Source organism: Ochotona princeps, chromosome 18 (assembly GCF_030435755.1).
Source record: "Ochotona princeps isolate mOchPri1 chromosome 18, mOchPri1.hap1, whole genome shotgun sequence".
NCBI classification, from domain to species: domain Eukaryota; kingdom Metazoa; phylum Chordata; class Mammalia; order Lagomorpha; family Ochotonidae; genus Ochotona; species Ochotona princeps.
The window spans coordinates 45,875,089-45,900,584 of NC_080849.1; the positions used below are offsets into that span (position 1 = coordinate 45,875,089).

Genomic DNA, 25,496 nt, shown 5'->3' on the forward strand with positions numbered 1-25,496 from the left:
AAGGTCCAGGTAAAAACCACTTTGCTTTTTGTATGAAAACTTCTAAAAGAAATACATGACTGATGGCAACTCAAACATAAATGGGAGAAGAGAGGTGGGGACATACATGCAAGAATGCTTGAAAAAGTAGAAAATGGAATTATAAGCTTTCAAATGTGCATAGTTTTTGAATAATATCAGATCCAAACTTATGTAGATCCCACATACATATGGAATTTTAAGAACTTGCAACAACATAAACTGCATTTAAACTCCATTGGCTAAAAACTCTTCCAAATGGCATTGTTATAGTGAAGGAAAGAGGCCCATGTTAACATCCATTAAAACAGAAGAAAAAACAAAATCAAAAAAAGCCTTAACCTTTAGGCTCAAATGGAAAACAACACACTCAGTTACAGCCAGCAGTTTGCTCTGCACTTGGCCTCTGCGTCCGGAGCTGAGCAACAAGCGTCAGTGTGACTTAAAGTGTTTTAACCAAACAGGTGTTAGGCAAGCAAGGTTGCACAGCGTCACCCACCAACAGTCTTAAAATTGCATACATTTCACCTGCCTGGGCCTACAAAGGCAGCCGACTATCCCACAAAGCTATCTCTGATGTTGGGACACCAGTGAACAAACGCTCAGCCCGTGAGGCTGGGAGGGATGGGGGGTGGGGATAGTGGGCTTACCTCCTTCCGCACTGGGGTGCTGTGCGCTGCGGCCTCCTCAAACTGCTCCAATGCCTGCTGCTCTTCACTGGGTAGCTCTGGTCCGGGCTGCGCCCCGGCGCGCCCCTGCGGACCCGCCGCCTCCTGACGCTCGGCCTCTTGGTCAGCCTTGGATTCCGAGTCTGATCCTGATTCGGTCGTCATGATTGATTGTTCTGCAAGCAGAAAAGCAGGGAAGCTATGGTCATGGGGTGTGATCCCCTTCCTGGGCCATAAGGCTAGGCTGCTGAAGGTGCAGGGTTAAAGGGAAGCCGTAGGGAAGCGGTAGTGAGGTTATCCACCAAGCAGGCTCTCACTCCACAGCGAGCAGGTGAGCACCTTGGGTGCTGCAGACAGGGCACGCCCAACCAGCAGACAAAACTGGGTTGTGATAACTGCACAGGTTTTACTCTCTAGATGTTTACCATATGAACACAAAATGACATTAAACAAATGGCCTAACAATTTTATAACTTACTTTTAATTTCAGAACAGTGACTGCTGAAAACAGAGGGGAGTACAGTCTAATAACAAAAGCACAAATTTCTTCTTATTTCTCTCCCCCTTCCCCATTTCTACACAGCGTCCCCTCCCAACTCCCGAATCTATACCTTCCCTCCTTCCCCAGTGGAGTTTAGCCAATACTGTTTATGCCCTGTTGAGTTAGCAACCTTGGCTATTACATGAGACTGGCCCCATGCCGGACAGGAAGAGGCCATGGCTGGGAGGGATACTGGACACATTCCCTATTCCCTCCCATGTTTATTCTCATATTCTCTCTAGTCTTTCCAATTTTAGTATATGTGCTGCCGAAGCGAGCACTCTTTCCGGTCTTGAGAACTGCAAGTTAGTTTATCTTATATTTCATAAGGAACTCACAGCATCCCCTTTGCAGATACACCTCTGCAACAGATCATATAAAATATATCTTCTGACAGTTTGCTACTCAAGATACTAAAGTATTTTGTGCCTCAGTTTCCATATGTGAATATGTGAGGAGACAGACTACAAACATATCTAAAGAACTTATTTTCTGTCTTGTTCCACCCCCCCTTACATATGTATATGCTCCTATGCTTTTTGGAAAAGAGGGTTGGGTAATTGACTGATTTATTCATTTGTCTGAAGACACAGTGAAACCGACAGAGAATATCTTCCATCTGCTGGCTGGCTGGCTGGCTGGCTGGCTGGCTGGCTGGCTGGCTATCTGAAATGAAGAGTGACCCACAGGCAGAATCTTCATCCACTGGTTCACTCCTCAAATGACCACACTACTCAGAGCAGAGCCACACAGAAGCCAGATCTTGCAGGTGGGTGGCAGGGGCCCAGAGATTTGAGTCCTCATCTGCTGGCTTCCCAGGGGAACCAGCAGGGAGTTGAGTTGAAAGTTGAGCAGTCAGGACTCAAACCAATATTCCAATGTGAATACTGGCATTATAAGCACCAGCCTAACCCACAATACTGGCCCAGTCTCTATATTTTCAGGCAGATTTGTTGTTGTTTTGCACATCAAAAGAACTGCTTTGCCAAGTAGACAGCGTATCACTTTCAAGAAATTTCTCAGGTATGTAGAATAAATATCTGAAAAACAAGTAGCTCAGACTGTTATATAGTTTCTCCTTCTCATTATAATTTCATGGTTGAAAATATCATAAGCAATGGGCCAGGGCAAATGCTTTAAGCAAATGTTATACTCATTGGCACATTACAGCCTAATGCAAAATAAAAGTAATGACTCCACAGCAAAGCTCCCATTTCATTCTTATCTTTATAATACACATTGAGATATGTTTAATATTTCAAAGAAGGAGACAGAACAAATATCAGTCTATGCTGTATCTGTGCTTTCCACTTAGGGCTTCTTTTTGCCATCACAGTTATTCCTTCCAGCTGTTCAATAAAAGACTTAAAAACTTGGCATGGGCTCAGCTGCCCAAAGCATATGCAAATATGAAGTCCAAATGTACAGAAAGAGAGTGATCCAAATAAAGCTCACACATTCTCTTTTCCCACCTTTTTACATTTCAGATGTTAAGCAAGTATTTGAAGTAAATACTATATTTCCTTTGGTATGATTATGCTTGCAAGTGGTATGAGTCTACAGAAAAAAAACATTAGAAGAGAAAGAGAGGCAGAGAGAGATCATGAGCCCAGCATGGGACGGAAGCTTTTGGAAAAGAGAAGAGAGGAAGCTTTTTTTTTTTTTAAGGACAGAACAAGTCAATCAACCACCTCAGCTATATGTTGGCAGCGAAATACTGGGCAAATGAAGACCCTATGATGGACTGTGTCAATCAGTGGACGACCTCATCGAGCGAAACTGGCAGTGATTCATAACTGGAGAACTATTAAAACCACTTGAGCAAGGATCTCAGAGCATGCCCCACATCTGCGACTTGGGGGGGTGGGAAACTGGGTGGGGCTTCTCCCTCAATATCCCCCTTTACCTCAGATACAAGAAGGAAACAATATGGACATAATACTATTATCCACTTCCCTATACCCCCTGAACCTTTTTATACCGTAATTAACTAAGTAAAGATTGTCAACAAGAATACCAAAAAAAGATTTTTCTTTTTTTCATTTGAGTGGTAGAGAGAGATTTTACTACCCATTGGTTTACTTTTCAAATGGCTTCAATGTTCTGGGTCATGCTGCAGCCAGGATCCAGGAGTTTAATCCAGATTTCCCATGTGTGTACAGGGGCCCAAGCACTTGGGCCATCTTCCACTGCAATCCCAGGCATATTAGCAGAGAGCTGGATTGGAAGCGGAGCAGCCCAAACTTGAACAGGCACCCATATGGGAGGCTGGTGCTACAAGGCGCAGTTAACCCATTATGCCACAGCACTGGCCCCAGGAGTCAATTCAATTCAATAAACACTGGAATATAAATGTAAGCCTGGAACTGTTCATGAACTAGAAATAAATGTGTTGTAAATACCCTCCCCCAGTGTTAAGACGCTCTCGGTCTATAGAAGAGACTCTCATCAAATCCATTTCTTCCATTGTCCTTTAGTAATGACCCTCTTAGTTTTACTGATTTTTATCTACCTAAAAGGCACAAGAAAGAGAATCTTCCAGAAGGCAGAGAATGTTCCATCCATCAGTTCACTCCCACAACAGCCAGGGCTGTGCCAGGCTGTGCCAGGCTGGATCCAAGAGCCTGGCAAGGCATTTCAGTCTTCCCATATGCATAAGCCATCACCTGCTGCTTCCTTAGGATTTGTTTGCAGGAAGCTGGAGCAGTGGAGGAGTCAGGACTCCAACCAGCACTGCCACTGGGACTCAGTCTTCCAAAGCAGCAGCTGAACCTTGGGGTGCCATGACAGTCACACCTACCTCTTAGTGTTAGCTGGTACCCCCAGCTGCTACTCCCCTGTTATGATTAGTAATTAAGCATGCATCAGTGAGACAACAGATTCTCCATAAAGATCAAATTCACTTGCCCTATGTTATCCTTTCCCAGTAGCCGGAAAAATAACTCAGGATCACCTTGGATCTAGCCATGGATACGTCTCTGTTGGGTGGACACCTGAGCCATGACTTCTCATGGGGTTGAGCATCCACTCTGGGTTGTCACCTGAGGTGGACCTTTAGCCTCAGCCTCACACCCTATGGAAACTTTCTATATCAGAATCAACTTTTCACCTTTTACTTTCATTTCCCCATGAACATTTTTTCTTTTTATTGATTACATATATACATATATCAATTGTTCTTAAAAAGAAAAGAGTGGTCTCCGCTTGAGCTCACACTGCCACCATCAGTCAGCTTCCCTGAGACACATCTATTCAGCCTACTGTCCACTACTTCCTCACTTTCCTCTTTTGGCAATCGCCCTACGCCAGCTTCCAACCCTACCGATTCCACCAGGTGTTTCCAAGGCCAACGTACCAGACTTGCCTGTTCTCGCTTGATTTCTTACAGCAGCCCCAACCATGCCATGTGACTTCTGTCTCCTGGGACCACCACACTGTCTGGCATTACTCTTATTTCCCAAGTACTTCTTCTTGTACTGGACAGGCTACTAACAACCCCATCCAACCTCCAAACACCGTCACCTCCTGCAAAACCCAATTCTGGGCCTTCATATTCATTTTTTCTCTCTCTTCTCGCCAGCACATGATATTCTTTCCATATTCTAAACACCTGCTCTAACTCCGTGATTCCCACCTCCAAGCCTGCCATTCCGACCTCTGTCATGAGTTTCAGAGCTGGTCTCCAGCTGCCCACCAGACATTCCCTCAACCTGTTCCTCTCCTCCTTCATCTTCCTCATCCTCGCTGGGGATTTCCTCTCCCTCCCCAGCCACATTCTTGTCCAAACTTCTCCTAGGCTCTCAAAGTTATGTTCCCTGGCCCCAGCTCCATTCACATAAATGTATGAAAACCCCTGATGACCTTTAAGTGAAACCTAAATTCTGAATCACCTGGGTCTTTAAGGCTGAGCCTGGTATTCACTGACACCATACTGTCTGTCCCCCCACTCCACTACGATCCAGCCACAACAGTCAACCTTAGAGTTTTTAAACCATATTAATGTTTTCTCCCTCAGGGGTTGAACATTCTTTTCTCTATTTATAAGTGGCCAGCCATCCCTTCCTCGGGTGTTGGCTGAGAGGTTTTCCTGCTTACATAGTGATTCTAGCCATATTTATTGCTCCTTCCCTATAATCATCACATTTTATAATTACTCTCCACTCCCCTGACCATATAGTTGAGGGTTTGAACCCTGTTGGTTTCTATCCCAACGTGTCCAGTGACAGTGTAGTATCTGATACCCAGCACATGGCATTTAACAGCTATCTGATAGAGAACTAAATGACAAAATCAAGCCCATTTAGTACCACATGACATATGCCTTTTTTAAATACTAATTTTATTTTGCCTAAGCTGAAGAAGGTTCAGAATCATCTAAACTCCAGATCATAAAGTCTGTGGCAAGGACTTCCATCAGCATGCTAGGCTGATGGCAGTACGAGTTCTACATTTTCTAAAGAAGTACGAATTGTACTTCAATACACCTCTCTCGGGGAGATAGAAACTTATTACCCAGGAGACATGGCAAAGAGCTGCAAACGACACAACCTGCTGGTGTAAATGAATCCTATTGACAAGGCCCAATTCAATTCATAATGAAAAGGTGGCAACTGTCAAGTATTTTAAGCTTTGTTCTTGTCCAGCTCTACCTTTTTTTCTTGCAAAGAAGGAAAAAAAAGTCAATTTACTCTCATCTCTTTTCACTTTTTGAAGTAGCATTTCCCAAATCTCCATCTCCTCGCTAAATGACTGCTAAAACTTCCAGATTCAAATTTACCTACCCCTTTCAATACGAAAATTCACTGGAATTTTATTTAAAAAGACACAGACCTAACACTTATTGAAGGGCTTAAGACAAATTTCTATCATCATGTGTCAGGATTTCTACGATGGGCAGAACATTTCATACAAGAAAAATCCTTTACTTCCCAGTGCAAAAAGAAACCCAACCCAGGTCCGGCGCAGTAGCCTAGCACCTAAAGTCCTTGCCTTGCACGCACCGGGATCCCATATGGGCACCGGTTCTAATCCTGGCAGCCCTGCTTCCCATACAGCTCTCTGCTTGTGGCCTGGGAAAGCAGCTGAGGACAGCTGAAAGCGTTGGGACTCTGCACCCACATGAGAGACCAGAAAGAGGCTCCTGATTCCTAGCTTCGGATTGGTGCAGCTTTGGTCATTGCAGTCACTTGGGGAGTGAATCAGAGGACGGAAGATCTCTAACTCTCCTCCTCTCTGTATATCTGTCCTTCCAATAAAAATTAAAAAAAAATGTTTCAAAAAATATCCAACTAATGGACAGACTTCTTAACCATTTTTTTTTCTTTTTATCTGATACTATCTTGGTGGTTGTTCTATATTTTCTGGCTGGTCTTTCTTTTAGTCTCTTCATAGCCAATTTCTCTTATTCTATTCCTAAACATTGTGGCTTTAGGATTCAATCTCATTCTTTAACCTTTCTGTCTCTTTCTCTCTCTTTGGGGGAGGTGGGGTGTGCGCATCACTTTATTCCAAAACAAAATGACTTGGAGTGGCACTTGGGTAGCAGCTAAGACATCGTTTGGGATGCCTACATCCTATGTTGCTTGGGTTCAGGTTCAAACTATTCCCAGTTGCAGTGTCCTGCTAAAGTGCACCATAAGAGGCAACAGGTGCAGGCGTAAGTCAAAACACTGACAACAAGGACTCCAGACATTGCTTATAAGCAACAGTGAGAAAAACAGCAACAGTTTTTCAAATCAGTTTTTGGCTAGATTAAATGAAAATCTTTCGTCAAGACTAACTCCTATGAAATTGACTGACTTTAAGATTATGCAAGAAACAGAAAGTTGAAATTTTGTGGGAATCATTCAAAAATTACTTTCACAATGATCATTATAAACCTGCCAAGGATTACACCAAGATCCATGCACAAGGAAGCAAAAATTTCACAACATCTCACATTCACTGTTACAGATTTAAAACTACTAAATGCAGCAGAAAACCCAACCAAACCAAAACACGCAAGGTGACGGTCACGTGCTTCAAGGACTGTGTATCCTAATCATGCCCTGCCGAGAAGCAAACTAATCCCAGAACTAAGGGTGGGATCTCGGCCCAGAACACGGGGGTTGTCAGCAAGTTTGGGAGGAAGGGTGCCAGGCAGCAAGGGGGCGGTGGGAAAGAATACTTGTTCCCTGGGGAGATGATCACTACCGTTCAGCCCCAAGTTAAACAGTGACGTTTACACTTCAGACGCCATAGAAGTCACAGACAAACGAAGTCAAGGATGTTTAAGAACAGGGACAGGCACTGGGATGGAGGGCCCAATGCAGGCAGAAGGCCACTGCCTGCATCTGGTCCCAGCGGCCACCTGCTCTAGGACCTCAATCGAATCTGACCTACTTTTCTGTTCTCAAACTCAAATATTCTAAGATTCCTGAGTTCCAGAGACAATACTGAATTAACAATATAAAATCTAAGGAAATTCAGACCTCTAATAAGTAAAGACAGATCCCAACTGACACCGCGATTAGGTCTTGTGGCACAAAACTGGGTCAGACAGTCATCAACACTCTAGCAAGAAATCAACCTTTCCACCATTGCACAGCTCCAGATTCTACCAGTTTTAGTTAGTTCCCTTAAACACTTCTTTACCGAGAACATCTTAATAGCCTGAAAATATCAGTTTACATAGCAGTTTAGAAAAATGTCATTTATTTTCTTCAAGCTTGCAACTTTTCAAGATAAAAATATTTAGATCCTCCCTCCGTGAGCAGAAAACTTAACAAATGCTACGTAGGTACTGCCAAGATGACTATGGAAACACCCATCTTACCAATATATACAACATCGATATTTTCAAATCTATCTAGTTCCAAATGCCAGCATTAAAATCCCCTGTTATTTCAACTAACAAGAATTGCTCTTATTGCCACAAATCTCCTAAATTCATTTCCATAAAAGAAGCAGCTGACTCCTGCCCTAAACGCAGAAGCCCTTGGGCCAGTGGAAGATTTCAACTTTCAATGATGACGTGAGCAGGAGTGGCCAGGCTTCTGACTGGGTAAAACTATCTAGACATTCAGTCAATGGCATAAATAGGATAAGAACTCCCTTAACATTCTTTTCCAGGACCACCGTTACTTGGAGCACTCTGTTCAAAACAAGTAAGTTCCTAAACTTGAATTCCTGAACTTTGGAGGTTCATGAGGGGAGGCCTCTGGATCTAAGAATTCACATTTATTTCTAAGGAAAACGTCCATGTAGCAAGGCATGGCCGCATGCACACTGTGGCTTCTTTGCATTTGGCTGGATATCTATCAAATTTAGAAACACAGGCTACATCATTGCTTGGTTAATAATGATTCATCATTTACTAGACATGTGTTTTGAGGCCTAGAAAGAAATCAGATCCATCGTATTAAAAAAGAACAAGGTCTCTGCACCACTGCAGGTTGGATTCTAGTTGAAGGAGAGAAAGAGATGATATTCCCAAGCAATCCGATGAAAATGGATGATGGCTGGGAACAATTCTCCAAGGAGTAGGCATGTAAGCAACATGAAAGATCAAGAAGCTGCTACATGGAGATGCAAGATTTAGGATAATGACTCTAAGGAAGACCAGTGCCAAGCTGAGAGAACAAAATGAACTTGATATGGTGGAAGAATGAAAGGGGGCCATGGTGTTGGAGCACGGGAGGTGTGGGGAAGAAGAATACAAAATACACAGCAGAACCTGGGGATTCTTTGTGAAGTTGGATTTTATTTTAAAGTAAATAACGAAATGTTGTCATTGAGGCTGAGGATCAAAGGACACTAAAAGGCTACTTTAGCTTCAGGTGGGGGGCCAAGTGCAGCAGGGAGACTGGTTGGACAGGCAATGGCAACAGTCCACGAACTGGACAGGAAATGATAGGACAAGGTTTCCATCCCATGCCCCTCGGATGCTCTGATCTCTCCTTCGGTAAGGCAGGGGAACTGCACTGAGCTGGAAAGCAAACTCTCTTACAAATCTTAGACTTCTTACAAAGGCAGAATCCCTAGAAGGGAAAAGATTGCAAATAGTGTGCTCTCCAAGTGGCCCTGAAACAGAGAGCCCTAAAAGTTGTTTGATGTGGTCACTCATGATCCTACACTGCCAGCATGCTGCCTAATCCTTACTCATAGCCGCACATTTGCATATTCAAATACCGGGACTATGACACTCTGCTTCACTGAGTCTGTTTCCTACCACTGACTTATCTTACATACATACAAAAGATCACGACATAGCTTCTTCGTTTGCACAAGGGGCTTTCTAATCTAGCACGAACCCTCAGGAATCTGTTGTAGCTTGTCATTTTTTTTCCTAGAAGAAAAAACAAGTGGTTATTGTTGCTTCTGAAGCAAATATGAAGGATGCTGGTTGTTTCTAGATTCTCAACACTATATAACTTTCCACTGAGGTGGGTTTAAAACTTCACCAAGGGCCAAACCTAAATTTCATTCCGTTAGAATTCTGAAACTCCTTGCAGACAGTCTCAACTAGACAAGAAGTTAGCACCAAATCTTTGCAATTACAGAAGTCAAACTCCGCTGTTGGCAATGTTCCAGTATTTCTTTCTTTTACATCAAAAGAGGAGGAAAGAGGGGATGCAGCGTGCGGATGTCTTCTATATTCCTGGCCAATTCTACCCAGGAGACAACTTGTCAGTAAAAAAAAAAGAAAGAAAGAAAGGTTTTTGGCACCTTCATTCAGAAGCATATTTTTCCATTACCCAACATCTGACTCTGCATCTGTGAGAAATGAGGTGTGAACCATAGAGAATGAATAAATTAAAACCACGTAAAATTCCTGGTACAATCATCTACGTCCAAATATGGCTCTCACTCTGCTGAAATGCATTTCTTCCCCACAGGAGCGCTGATTTTAAAACAAAAGGGAAAATCCATGTAACTGAAAATTCCGGCTTTTGCACCTTAGTGAGGACCAATCTACCATGTGATATCTGGGGATGTCTGGCTGAGAATCACGATCCGGCTTTCTTTCAATAGCTGTCGATACCCCAGGATTAAGGGCAGAGAAAACAATAAAAATGGCTGCCTCAACTGGCCGAAGCACAAAAATCCCGAGCTTCTAAGGCCCTGTCTGTCTAGGGGAATTTTGCATAGGAACAGACCCTGGAGAAATATGAACGAGAGAACAGTCTGTGTTTGAGCATCTCATGAATACAACAGGAAGGCAGGTCTCAGTTCAGATGAACTGCAGGACAAGGAGCTGGCTTGGTTGTTCCCTTAACCACACGCATCCCAAGGCTTTTATCCCAGTGGTTAGCTCCTAACAGCGAAGTTTCACACAGGCCGCCAAAAGGACGTGAGGGCAAGTAAGTAAATAAACTAAGGGGGAAACGAGACCTTTCAGAGACCCTGGAATGCAAAGTGAGTGTCAAAATTTGTATTTTGCCTTTTAAGGATCTTACAGGCACTAAGTTCTGAAGACTCACAGCATGGGTAATGTTTGGTTAAATCAATAAAGAAGTATGAAGAAAGCTACTTCTATCACAAAGGAACAAAAATCATACATATGGAAAATGTCCAAGAATTCCACGACTATTTCTATCTAATCCTTAACAAAATCATACAATGCAACCATGAGTGGTCATTCAATATATAAATGAATGAATGAATTTATCTGCTTTAACCAAAATGTGCCCTAAAATCATGTCTTGGTTTTTCGTGGTATCTTGCACTAACACTTCCCCATCTAGAATACACCCCATTTGTTTCCCACCCCTTTGGAGCCTGACCTTTCAAAGACCATTTCTGAATCCAAGGCCAAATTAATAAATTTCCTTGGTACTTTTGATACTCCACAATTTAATAAATTAACAAATTTAATAAATATTCACAGTAACATTTAGTTCAGTTCTCACAGAGAAAAGAAATAAGGGACTCCTCTGGCATTCTGGACCCTTCTATTCCATGAGGGCTTGACAGGGCAATTGAATATTTTCATCATTCAATCGAAACATGAGGCCAAATATTTAACAATTCCATTTTTATGATGGAACATGAGCTTTTATCTCTAAGCTTCTATTGGATGAGAACTATCAAGGATGCTCCTAACAGAACCTCACTGGCATACAGATGAGCTGACTGAGAACAGGACCCCATCAAGCTCTGTGGAGATGCTGGTTTGCTGACTCCTTCCTCCAGGGCTGTCCCCTCCACCCCCGGAGCTCTGAAAGGCCCTGCATTCCCAAAGCAGGCAACAATGACCTAGCAACAATAGGTGTGACGTTCCATTTATATTCTTCTTCTCCAGTGGGCAACTAGGCCAGGAACTAGCCCTTTCAGTTTTTAAGACCACATATTTCTAATTCAATGGGGATTCATGTTAAAATTTTAAAAATAAATCTAAAGAAAAACTAAAAGGCTAACACACAGTTCACCTTAAAATTTGTATAGGTCCTTTCTGTCTGGTTAAAAAATTGTTTAATCACAGCCAAGCTCTTCACGTGTTGATAATTTTAATTACCACGGTTTACATATTGGTACGAGTTTTTAATCCTTCAATTTATCTGCTTAAAACGAAAGCAAAGTAAATCTGTCCAGGTGAAAACTTCCTCTGGGGCGTTCAACAGGAATCCACACGAATCCTGCACTTTTAATGCTGCTGTGCTAAGGTGACCTCAAACCTAAAGGGAAAAGGCGCATTTCCTAGAGGAGTCACACGTAGAAGAGAGACGTTACCCTGTGAGAATGCAGACTGACGCGAAACCGGGACCAGTATGAGAAGGCGGCACTGGTTGCCAGCGAGTTTGCCAGGAGCACTCTGCCATCCTGAGAAGAGTCTCCAGTCTGGGGCAGAAGGAGAGCTTCCTGGCCTTCCACGGGTGTCCCTGACGAAGGAGACCATCAGCTGGCCCTCTGAGAGAGGACTCAGACGAGGCGAGCCTCTTCAGAGATCAGACTGCGGGAGGGGCAGTACCATGAAGAAAGCACCCCAAAGAGGAGAACACATGTAAGCTTTACCTGAGAGCAAAATGATCTTGAAGTTCATGCAAGAATCCACGGAAATGCATATTGTGAAAAAAAAAAGCTGTGCTTGGAGTTCCAAAATTTTAGCGAGAGCAAAAAGGTCTGAAGTCCATCTGACAATATCTTGTTGAAGTCCCCTCATACTAACCCTGGAGAGGCTGGAGATTCAGCCTGGGATCTTTAGCGTCCAGTTTCATCCTGGAAGCAGAACCTCCCGTGTTGAGCACACTGTGAAGACTGGTCATTTCTGTGTGATCTTAGCTTTCCTACAGAACTACTTAGTTTTAAAATCAGGAGAAAACAAAGCAACATATTATTTAAGGACAAATGGTAGTCAAAGACATACTTAACATTTGTCCAAAATATGTTTAAAATATTTAACTAAAATGTTGAATTAGAGGGAAAGAGAGAGAGAGAGGGAGAGAGAGTGAAAGTCTTTCCTCCCTTGGTCCAATCCCTAAATGTCACATGGTCAGGGCTGGGCCAGGCCAAGTCAGGGACCTGGAACTCCATCCATCTGGGTCTCCATGTGGGTGGCAGCAGTCAACATGTGCACCCTCTTTTGCTGCTTTCTCAGGCACAATAGCAGAGAGGTGAACTGGTAGTGGAACAGCTGGGACTCAAAGCAGCACTCCACAGGAGAAGCTGGTATTGCAGGCAACAAATTCATGTGCTACAACACAACGCTGGCTCTAAAAATACTTTCATTAGGTGGCTAGCTTGTGTTAACTAAGTTTTTTTTTTTTATAGAAAAATGATTACTTCTAATATACTTTAACACTAAGGACACAGCACTATTCATTCAATGCAAACACAGCATGGCAGCATCAATCACTGTGTACAGCCTACCAAGTTACGGTTGGAAAAGGATGACAGCTGGACCAATATGCATCAGAAACACCTAAAGCACTATTAGCAGCGCATGTTCTGGGGCAGGTGAGGATGCCCATTCAGACACCCGTGACGCATCTCTGAGTGCCAGGGTTAACTCCCGGCTTCAGCTCCTCATTCCAGCTTCCTGCTAACACAGACCATTCTAGGAGGCTCAAATAGCTGAAGTTCCTGTGACCCAGTGGGAGACCTGGATGGAGTTCCCAGTTCTGGCCATTGTGAGAACCTGCGGATTGAACCAACAGAACAGATCTCTCCCTCTCTTAAACAAATGTATTTTAAAGTATGAATTCCAAATGCATACTCACGTGGCCTAAGCACAAGTGTAAAGACTCCCCAGAATTTACGTGCTGGAATTCCATTCCTATCATTTCATGCTCTTGTGGGAGGCCTCAGATACAGGTAATTTTTTTTCCACTAATGCAGGATTTTTTTTTTTAATTGGAAAGGCAGATTTACAGAGAGAAGGAGAGACAGAGAGAGATCTTCCATCCACTGGTTAACTCCCCACATAGCCTTAACAGTTGGAACTGAGCCCATTCGAAGCCAGGAGCCAGGAGCTTCTTCTGAGTCTCACAATTGGGTACAGGGTCCCAAGGCTTTGGGTCATCCTCTGCTGCTTTCCAAGGCCACAATTAGGAAGCTAGGAGGGAATTGGAACAGCTGGGATTGCGAAGAATCATCCAGTTGAGCCATTGCAGGATTCTAAAATGCAGTATGCACTGCAAATGGTGCGCCTGTTGATCTATACTTTTAATAAGCACCCAGATGATTCTCACACAGAGCCAAATTTGCCAGACACTGGCCTATGCAGAAAATGACAGCATTTGGAGACAGACAGAAATGACAAGCAGCCAACAAAGAGCATGGGCTACAGCCAAGTCTAGGCACTGACACACATTTTGATCACTGCCACAAAACTGGCACAGTGATCTTAATGCTTCCTGCATTTCAAAATGCCTTAAGTACATGCCATTTTATTTACCTTGCTGATTTATCCCAAAGGTATCTGCAGACTATTACCTTGCTTTTTCAAGCCTTAACTTTACCAATATCACTTCTCATTCTCAAGCTACATTTCATAACAGACACATTTTCCCATTTCAGGACTGCACAATCGACTTCCCCAAAGAACATGAGGTAATTGTGTGTGGGAGGCATTACTGATCAAAGTCGAAAACCTCTGACTTCCCTAAAGTGCAAGAGAAAAAAAAAAGTTTCATATCCTCTCCTTTCCAAAGAAGCACCTCTCTTCAAATGGGAGGGGCTTGTCACTGAGAAGGGAGAGGGGGAACAGCAAATTAGAAAATGCTGACCACTACTGATCAGAGTTCCCAGGCTCCACTTCGTGTTCTTTGGGATTTGTGGCTCCAGGTGGACACCCTTCCCAGCCTTGGCACAGTGCACAACACCAGAGAAACTGGCTAAGCACTTACACCTGGGGTCTTAGTCACAGAACAGAAAAGGCATCAGGCATATCAAAGGCACCAAGCCTGGGGCTGCCACTGGGGAATAGCACGGTAAGCCACCAATGGCTACACCAACATCTGTATGGGGATCATTTTGAGTCCCAGTGGCTCCACTTACTGACCTAGCTCCCTGCTACTGTGCCTGGTAAAGCAGTGGAAGATGGCTTAAGTGCTTGGGCCTCTGCCTCCTGTGTGGTAGACCTGGGTGAAGCTCCTGGCTCCTAGATTAAGCCTGGCACAGCCATGGCCATTGCGGCCACTTTGGGGGTGAACCAACAGATGGAAGAGAGATGTTTGTTCTATTTCTCTCTCCACTCCCAACTTTCCCCCTCGCCTGAGTAAATCTATCTTTCAAATAAAATAATTTTTAAGAACAAAAACAGAACTAAAGCACCAGGACCAAATCTTTTATTTACCTGATTTAGAATGTTAATAAAACCTGTTAAACCATTTAAAAACACCTTCACTACATTCTCTTCCCTTGGCAGTCTGTTGAGTTTTCTGAGTGGGACAGAGGTACAGGCAGGAGTAGATACAAATGAATTTCAATTAGCTGTAATTCAGCTCACGACATGTGCCACAGTACAGTTAGGGACTAATAACCCAGCATTTCTATAGTTTGAGCAACACTGATTATAAGAACGCACAACAGGGGCCAGTGAAATGGCTCAACTGGCTAATTCTCAGCGCTGGGCATCCCATATGGGCACCGGTTTTAGTCCTGGCTGCTCCACTTCCCATCTATCTTGCTCCCTGCTTGTGGCCTGGGAAAGCACTGAAGGTGGCCCAAAGCCTTGTAACCCTGCACTTGCAGGAGAAACCTGGAAGATGCTCCTGGCATCTTTGGATGAGCTTTGGATGGGCTCAGCTCTAGCCATTGTAGCCATTTGGGGAGTGAAAAAGCAGATGGAAGACCTTTCTCCCTGTATGTCTCTTCCTCTCTGTAAATCTGCATTTCCAATAAAAAAATTTTTAAATAAAATAAAAATTAAATATTAATAAAAATAAGGCAAGGCAACAACAAAATAAGGGCACAGGTTAAAGCCTATTTCAGCAGTTTGTACTAATACCTGTCTCCAGCAGGATTCCTGATGGGTTTCAAACGAAATCTTTGCAATAGGTTTCATGCCATATTCCTGCTCAGGCCAACACAAAAGACAGCCCTGTTCCCAGCAATTCCTGGCTCTCCAGCCCCATTTTTGGTCTTCACAACAAGTCCCAGAGGCAACGAACCACTTAGTGAATGCTCGGCAGGTCTCCAATCACTCCACAGTGTTGATTCCTGCATGTCCTTGAACGTGCTATTCCAGGGACTACAGAGGCCCCTATGCCACCTGTTTCCCACTCCCCACCGGCACTGTACAGCCCTCCTACTTCAAACTCAGCCCCACTATACCTCTAGAAAGCAGTCTTTCCCAAAACCTGTCCTCCCTACAAAGATTCTCCTGTGGATTGGTCATTTCGCTATTACTACAAATGTGCCACTTGGTTTGTTTCAAGCTTTTCTTCTAAGAGTCTCTGGATCCAGATATAAGATGTTCAACGGCAAATGCAGGTTTCTGAAACTGCTAGAAGTCAACCTCAAGCTAAAGTGCCCAAAGTGAATCAACTACTGAAGCTTCTCCCCAAAGCCAGCTCATCCTGGAGTCTTTCTCCAAAAAACAATCTATCTTGAAGGTCGCAAGCCAAGCAAAATACAAGGCAAGAAACAATAAACAGATTACTTTGTACACCTACATAGTCCTTCGGTAAATGTTGCAGCTCTGCCTTAGCAGTATGTATATCCAGAGCCTGACTTTCTCACTGTGTGCACCGCTGCTCACTGCACCTGCACCACGAGCTGTCACTGCCTCGCCTCCTCTACTCCTTGTCCTCATCTCTTCCACTGTCAGCCACACCTTCTTCACCTCCACTACACCTTTATCACTAAACACACTTTCACCTCCACTTCTATCTACTTTGCCTTCACATCCATCCCTCCCTCCCCCTCAGGTCCATCTTCAGGACGTGCCCAGTTACTCCAGTATGCTGGAACCAACTGGTTCCATTAACCTAACTCCTGTACTCTCAGTAGTGCATTTTGTAACAGCCAGCCTGATCTTTTTAGAGTGTAAATCAACTCTTTTGACTTCTCTGCTCAAAATCCTCCAATGACTCCCCTATCAGCAAAAGTAAATTCCAGAGCCCTTACATACCAACCTAAAACATGACTACCTTGAAGTCCCCATGTCTTCCACTTCTATTCTGCTTACTCACCATGGCCAGTCACACGTGCCTCCCTTAGGGATTTGTGCTTGCAGTTCCTGCCTGGAATGGGCTCCTGCTCTGGCTCCTTCCCTTCATTCACACCTCCACCCAGACTGACCTTTTCAGGAGTGTTCCCTAACACTCCACTTCCTAGCCTTCTGTTTTCTAAACCTTGATGATCACTAACCCAGTGCTTTAAATGTTTCAGTCATTTGCTATTTTTTTTTTTTAAATCTCTGTCCTCCAACTGGAGATTGAATTCCAGAAGGTCAGTGGTTTTATCTGTTGCATTCACTGATTTGTCTTCTCTGGCTAGAATTGGAAGGCATACAAAGCAAATGCTCAATGAATATTCACTGAACATATTAACTCAGCTTTGGGGCCTTTTAGGCCCTTGAAGAAGGTCAAGTACTTACTAGGCATTCACTAGAATACATTTGACAAATCATTATACCCAACCAACTAATCTTAGACAGGCTGTTTTAAACTGTACTTTCCTTTATGGGCACTTTCAAGGAATAGGCACTACAATCAACATACTTATACAATTTCACAGAATCAATTTTCGTAAGGACAGTTCAACCTGGTGAAAAGACCTCGGGCAACTGCACATGCTTAACCCGTGTGACTTCACAAATCTCAGGTTCTTCGTCTTTAAATGACCTAATATCTAAACTTTAGAAGGGGACAGTAAGGGTCAGAGGTGGCATTTATAAACCATGTGGAACAGAGCAGATCCTAAAGCAATGTCAACTAGTATTACATCCTTTTCCTTATTAATTTCTCAAATGTTGCTCTTGAGAAATGAATTCCTCAAAGCAGACTATTCTTCAGAATAGGAGGCAGAACACACACCTGCATAAGGCAGAAGTCTTGCTTCACAACAGGTGAAAGGCATTTCTAGGTTCCAGAATGATCACAAACTGTTACCTCTAGTGCTTAAACCTTGGAATGAGACTACAGTCTTAGCCTCCAGACATTCTATAATCAAAGACATTCCCTCAACTGAGATAGAGCCCTGCCTTAGGGCTTATCTAAACAGGAAAGAGAGAGAGCATGGGGGGGTCCCTGGATCCCAGGCCTTACAAGACTTGCCATGACTCAGCCTCCCAGGGTCCAACTACAAGATGGTTCCCAACTTAACAGAATCTGCAGGAGTGCGTGCTTAATGGGGCTTGAATAAATTTAACCCACCCTGAACGTAGCTAATAGGAAAAGGACCCGTACCCTAATACAGAATCCCTATAACATGTACAATATATTGTTATATACATATTCAAAGATGAACACCTCACTAATTTACTGTGTGATATTCATTTGCCATAAAGTTTTTGAAATCCCCTCATACTTACGGATTTAAAAAATTTTAGCAATGAACATTTAACTTTGGGTTGAATTTCTCATGAACTTATAGAAGCACCTTCACACTGTGCTTGTTGGATATAACATAGCATTTAAATAACACTTCATTACTCCTTATTTCCTTATGTGTTCGCTTTGTCTTCAGATAAGCCGTGATCTGCCGGGGGCAGAGCCTCATTCATTAGGAGGGCGATATGGACACCAAGGTCAAGACTTGGAATGAATTCCATCATTCTTGAAAGAGCTTTCTGGGTTTATCGAGATCCTTTGGCATTTTTCCAAAAATTTGGTGTACCAAAATGAACTGATCTTTTAATTTCTTATTCCCCACCCAGCTTCTATTTAACATGAAATGATTTTGTATGGACCTTATCTTTTTCAAGCAGGATTAACAATACAAATCAAGAGGACGTTATTCAGATATTATGAGAAACATTAAGAAGTGTCATTAATCACTTTTGTCCATCAGCATGAGTCACAACCTCCCACATCATGATGATACCTAACAGACCACAGTGAAAGTTTACGTGTGAGTCTCATCCCCTTTGTGACTTTAAGTGACCTGGTCTCTCCAAAAATAAATTTTCATCAATTTTAAAATGTAGGGAAAGCACCACTTAATTCCTATCAATTGTTGAGGATAAGCTAATATACGTAAGATAGTATTTAACGCAAGCATAGCACAAAACACAGGAAACATTCAATAGACTACCATCACTTCTCTAAGTCAGCAGAACAATCCCTCCTGTTACTATCTCCTGCTTAGAATGATTTCCAGTATTAGCGAGGAAAAAAAAAATGAACATCTTGTTAAAAACAAATGAGGAACTGGGCCAAGCACCTAAAAACTGAGGAAATGTTGTCTGTTCCTCTACAGCCTTGGAAGCCCGAAGGATCACGGATGCTAACTTAATCATAATTAATAAACCAAACTAAGAGACAGGCTGAACTCCCTCCTTGTCACTATGTCAGAGAAATGATGGCAGCATCTGTCACTGTGGTGCCCTTGTTACTGCCAGCACTGTGCTTACATAAGCTCTGCTCAAAATCTCAGCTTGGCGAAGAATGACCTAACCCCAGGACTTTGTCAGGAGGGAGACGGGGGTTCACTCGAAGGTCACAGGAGACAAGGATGACAGGCAGAGAAGGAAAATACATTTTCTGGACATAAAAGAGCCACCGAAAGGAATCATACATACAAGAACTTTCCCTTTCATTCTGGACTAAGTATTTAGCCTTCATCTAGTTTCGAAAGGCATGATAAAGCAAAACCCCGCTCCTCCTGGTAAGCTAGGTTTTCTCCCTGCCGATGAGGGGAAACTGGCAAGAAACGTGCCTAGTAAATTTCTTCTAGTAACATCCTCCAACCCAGCAGAAGATAGACTGCCCACTGAAGTTTCTTCTGTGTTTTCCAAAATGTTGGCAAAACGCTCCTTTTCCTTGCTTCTATTTTCTGACCGAATTCTCTCTGCCCTGCTCATTGTGTATTTGCTTCTTGTGCTTGTCTGTCTTGGCATCTAGTAAGAATCAGAGCTATCTGGCGCATCCATGCCATCAGTCTGTGAGCGCAACACCCAGAAGATTATGGCAAAGATGCCGTACTAGGAAAGCCGCACGCTGGGCTGACTGCTGAGAACAAAGATGGTCTTAAGAAATTTCTAGCCAATGGTATCCACCTGGGAGTGTCAACCAGTCTCGCAGAGTGGGGTTAGAGGACCAGCCCAGCAGAGGCAGGACTTACTGTCTCGCCACAGGCAACCTCGTCTTGCATTTTCCTGGGAGGATGTTTTAAGAAGAGAAAAGTAAACAAACAAAATATCACACACTTAAGGAGACCATCAACCAAAGAAGTGTCCAAGTCCAGGCCAGGCCCAAACAGATTCCTCGCCCCCCCCCCTCCAATGTGAGGTTTCACCTCCTTGAGTTGGAAGACTGCATCTTAAAAGGCCATATCGGGGTCAGTGTCCGGTTCATCAGCGGTGCCAATGGACAGCAGGGTCCGGAGGGACTAGAATCAAATGCAGGAGAAAGGAAGAGCCACTTGGAAATGTAAGTGGGAGTGCAGGCACTAATCTTCCTTTTTCACGGTTTGGTACTTTGGAGTCACACTAATCTAAAAGGAAATCCAACGGGTAAGTGCGCGGGCTCTAACTGCACCTGCTCCTACAAAGATGCAGTGCCCACAAAGGCGCCCACTTCAGCCTGGGGATCACAGCGAAATCTCCTCGCTCTCCTCTCTTCCAAAGGGCTTCAAGTCCATCTTTACTGATAGGATAATCACTACTAAAGGAAAATTATTGCATCATTCTCACCCCCTCATTCATAGCCACTGATTCATTTCATCCATGAATCAATGCGGTCAGCCTTCGCCCTTTCCCCTGCCAGACCCCTGATCTGCAGGTTTCACCTTGCAGAGTTCAACCAACAGTGGATCAAAACTACTTGGCAAATAACAGTGTCTGCACTGAACTTGAACAGATGTCATGTTGCTCTAAACAATACCTAAGAAATACACAGCACAAGGCAAAATGAGTCATCTAGACATGAAAATATATGAAAGGAGGTGTGTAGGTTATATCTACACACTATGCCATTCTGAATGAAGCAACTAAGTATTTTGAAGATTTTTCTGCCAGAAGGATATTAGAATCTATAGCCTGGAAATTCTGAGTCATGTTAGGTCCTGACCATAGGAAACTAACATTTTGTTTTCAACGTAGCCTTATTTTTTCACTTTATCTTAACATTTCTTCATTTTGAAGTTCAGAGTTACAGAGGGAGAGGCAGAGACAGAAAGAGATCCATCTTGCAGTCACTGGTTAACACTCCAGAGGGCTGCAGCAACGGGAACTAGGCCAGGTGCTGCAGCAACGGGAACTAGGCCAGGTGCTGCATCTGGCTCTCCCATGCGTGGGACACCGGCCAACGCTGCTCCCCCAGGTCATTAGCAGGGAGCTAGAGTAGAAACAGAGCAGTCGGGACGTGAACCGGAGCCCAGAGGGGATGCTGGCAATGCAGGCAGTGGCTTAATCAGTTATACCACAGCGCTAGCCCCACTTTTGATTTTTACCTCTCAGAAGTGCGTGACGTGCAGCAATCCCTGAAATAGCTAACGACAAACAAGTGACTTGCAGCTAACCACCAGCCTGGTCCCACACCACGAGGGTCCTGCACTCCCAGCACATACACACTCATGCCTTACCACATTCATTTTATTACACTCCCCAAGTGATTCACTCCCCAAGTGAGCCGCAACGGCCGGTGCGCGCCGATCCGATGCCGGGAACCTGGAACCTCTTCCAGGTTCAGTGTCCCAATGCATTGGGCCGTCCTCAACTGCGTTCCCAGGCCACAAGCAGGGAGCTGGATGGGAAGTGGAACTGCCGGGATTAGAACCAGCGCCCATATGGGATCCCGGGGCTTTCAAGGCGAGGACTTCTAGCCACTAGGCCACTCTGCCGGGCCCTACCACAGTGTTTTAACACAGAAATCAGGGAGAGCTGGTTTTGCAAACTTGGTTTTAAAATAAAATTTTCTTACACCTCCAAGAAAAACTCTTTTTCATTTCAGGAAAGATACTGGTGTCCTGTGTCTCACTCTGCTACAGCACTAGTACTAGGGCCCCAGAGAACATGTGGGGCTCAAGGATCTCTGGCTGCTGGACATCCTAGCGGGCAGTCCTACTGGGTACGCTTGCTCACAGTAGGTCAGTCCGATGAAGGTTCTCTTATGCAAAGCCAGCTCAGTTCCCAGGAGCTTGGGGAGCCCTCATCCTTCCCAGGGAGAAGTGCGAGCATTTTACACGGTCCAGCCTTGATCCCACGACCAGCCTGGTCACAGGTTTTTGCTTGGCAGGAAGCAAGCGATTTTCACGGTTTCTATTCCCCAAATAAATTAAGCCACAGGTTGTTTTAAAGCATACCTCACATTCATCTAATAAAAACACTGATATCTATTTCTGTAACCTTACATACTGATTACATTCAGCTACCCATTTAGAGGAATAAATAAGGAAAATTCATTGTAGGCATAAATCTATTAAAGCGGTAGGGGGATGGTATCTGCAATAGTCTATACTAGTATTCTGTTCCTTTATTGCAATGAGAAATCATTTGGCTCTGCACTTTTCCAGAAGTCTTGGGATACCTGTCACCTGGGGAAAAGCACAGGAAGGAAGCACATGTTTGACCAAACACCTTCACATTCCCATCACCCAGAGCTACATAAGAGATTCTCCCCCATGGGTCTCCCACTGCTTCCTGCCTGCAATACACCTTCTGGTTCAACCATTAGGACTTCCATCTCAGGGAAAAAATGGTAAAGACAAGACTATGTGAAAGTTGAGTGCATGAATCCAACCACTCTCTGATATTTCTTTCCAGACAATTAAAGTCCCGTTTTCTCCTATGTAGACCACCCTTACTTGCAAAGGATGAAAACTTTGATTCTGTGGCCAGCACTGTGCGTAGCAGGATAAGCATGCACCTGCATCGTCAGCATCCCACAGCGGGGCACCTCTTTTTGCCCTGCTGTTCCACTTCCCATGCAGTTAGTGCCCTGTTTAGGGTCTGGGAAAGCAGCAGAGGATGGCTTAAATCATTAGTCCCTGAATTCAGCTCAAGCCATTGTGGCCACTTAGGGAGTGAATCAGCAAATGGAAGTTTTTTCCTTTTTCTCTCTCTGTTTCTTTTTCTTCCTGTAATTCAGCCTTTCAAATAAAGATAAATCTTCCCAAAACAGAAAAAAAAAAAAAAAAACCAAAAAGCAAAAACTGTAGATCTCCATCCTTTGAAGAGAAAGAACTTGGTTTTAGCCCAGATTTGTTTTTCACAGTGATACTAACAAAATCAAGGTGAATTTGGACCAAATACTGAATCTACACTTCACAATTGCTAACTGACATTTTTCAAGGGCCTCTCTTACGTCCTACATTTACCATATAAAGTATGACTTTAGCAATAGTTTTTGAAAATGTCTCCAAGGGTATTTTTTTGGGGATTGACACTCAAACCCTCCAGGTACTTCTATAACATTCCTAGCACAGATGCATAATTACCAGGCCAGGGTGGGCATCAGGCACAGTGGTTAGGCACACATGGAGTGCCTGGTTCCACTCCTCCTGATTTCAGCTTCCTAGTGATAGGTACGCTTGGAGGTTGGGTCCCTGCAACCCTATGGAAACTGCAATGACATTTCTGGCTCCTAGTTCTGTCCCAGCCCAGCTCTGGCAACTGTGGGCATTTAGGGAGTGAACCAACCTATGGAAGGCCTAGCTGTCTACTTCTGTCTCTCAAATATTTATTTATTTAATTGAAAGACAGAGTTACAGAGATGAGAGAACTTCTATCAATTCCAAAATGGCCACAGTGGTGAGGGTTGGGCAAGACTGAAGCCAGGAGCTTGTAATTTCATTGGGGTCTATCACATGCGTGCCGGGGTCCCAGTAGTTAGGCCATTTTCTGTAGCCTTCCCAGGTGCAGGCAGCTGGATAGAAAGTGGAGCAACCAAGACTTGAATTGGCAGCAATATGACATTGCAAGCAATATGGCAGCCTACCCCATTCTGCTGAAGTGCCAAATAATCTTTTCAAGTGTGTGCCAGGAGTAGGAGCTGAAAAATACAAGAGCCATCTTGGTAGAGATAATAATGCAGGTAGAGTTAAACATGTTCTTCCTGGTCAAATTCAGACGCAATAAAATAGCCACAGACATAGAAGAAGAATTAGAAGGTAGACAGGATGCTCATGTTCCACTGGTTGTTCTTTCATCCAACAGCACAATATGTCAGTTCTGGGAAGAGCTTGAAAAACACAAAGGACAGAAATATACCTCACCCTGCAAGACCTCCAGGTGTATAGAAAACAAAGGCTTTTTTTTAAAAGAGCTCAAAATTGTCATAACATGGGAAAGACCTGGAGACTACCAGAGAAAAATAAGAGGCATTAAACGTTGATGGGGAAATCAGGGATTTGTTTCAAGAGGCAGTGAAATCAGAGATGCAGAGAAGGTGGGGAAATCAAGGACTGTCCGTTTTTGGGTAGAATGTTGGGAATGATTAAGACAGAAAGGAGGTGAAGAGGGCGTCAGGAATCCAGTCACAAAGCGGACTCATCTGTGTATCAGAGCAACAGAGAATAAACAGTTAGAGGTTAGGTCTCGAAATAACAGGTCAGATTGGTGTTTTAGACCCGTCATTCTGCTCAGGGAGCGGAGAATGGATGAGGCAGCAGGCAGCAGACGTGAGGTCAGAACTAACAGAAGAAAGACGAGACAACAGTGCTACAAATGAAGATCAGACAGCAGTGCCACAATGATAGAGGAGACAGCAGAGCAGCGCCTGAGACATCACAGCACCGTGGAGATGGAGACACAGTGGGGGAAAGAGGGAGTAAGGGAAGCTGCAGCTCTGTGTATCACCACCATCGAACTACCAAAGGGCTACCCCAACCACCATCACAATGTCTGCCTATGCAAATACACAGGCTTAAAGTAAATCCTCTGGTCCTGTTCGGTCTGACGTGGACAAACTGCTCAGCATCACCCAAGACACCAGGGAAGAGAATCCACAGGACACAGCAGGTTAGGAGAAGCGCACTGAGGAGTGCGTGGCCATCCAGAGAAGGAAGAGACCAACCCCTGGGGTGAGGGAATGTGCTTAGATGCACCAGCCAAGGACACTCTCTCCTAAGTATTTCTGGCTCTCTTCTTTTTGGGCCCTTAGTAGGATCACAGGTCCTTGCCAGCATGGGTCATTCAGCCATTGGCATGAAAAAATACCCCCACGTCCCAAGCCCTAAAGTCTTTAGAGCTCAAGCAAGAAGCAATTCGTGCCTCTGAAAGCCTCAGAGAATTACTGCTACAGCAGTATAACTGGCCTTTTGGACATAACCGAGCTGGGGGAGGCCACAGGCCTGTGTGTGACAGCAAACAATGGTGTCATTACCTTGAATCTCATTCTCAGGTTGATGGAACGCCTTGTCAGCCTCCCTGGGCCACTGCCAGGAAAGGAATGGTCCAATCCCCAACCCGCTGTGGGGGCTGCAGGAGGATAAACACTGCCTCCTCCTCTGCTGCTGTGCGGGGAGTGAGCCTTGCTGTCGCCTGGCCCACAGCTCCTGCCACCTGCATCTGGAATCCCGTTTGAGTTGCTCCATTCAGCTCTGGCTGCTTCCCACTGAAACACGAACGGAGCATCTCTGCCCCTTAAGCACTGCTCACACCAGACAGCAGACAGCGCAGGGTGTGGGCTGCAGAAGCCAAGAGTGGGATCCCTGCTCTCAGGCTGCCACTCCAAGGGCTGCAC

The 25,496-nt window shown here is 44.2% G+C and overlaps 1 protein-coding gene across 8 annotated transcripts in view; it reads right to left on the reverse strand.

The window, feature by feature from the left end:
- EPB41L3 (erythrocyte membrane protein band 4.1 like 3) overlaps nt 1-25,496 on the reverse strand; it is a 143,691-nt gene that overhangs the window by 93,068 nt on the left and 25,127 nt on the right. For all 8 annotated transcript variants that reach the window (XM_058677159.1, XM_058677166.1, XM_058677163.1 and 5 more), the window contains exon 2: nt 669-862. In XM_058677159.1, the coding sequence (XP_058533142.1) occupies nt 669-851 (183 nt within the window). In that variant the 5' untranslated portion in view covers nt 852-862. The remainder of the gene's footprint in view (nt 1-668; nt 863-25,496) is intronic.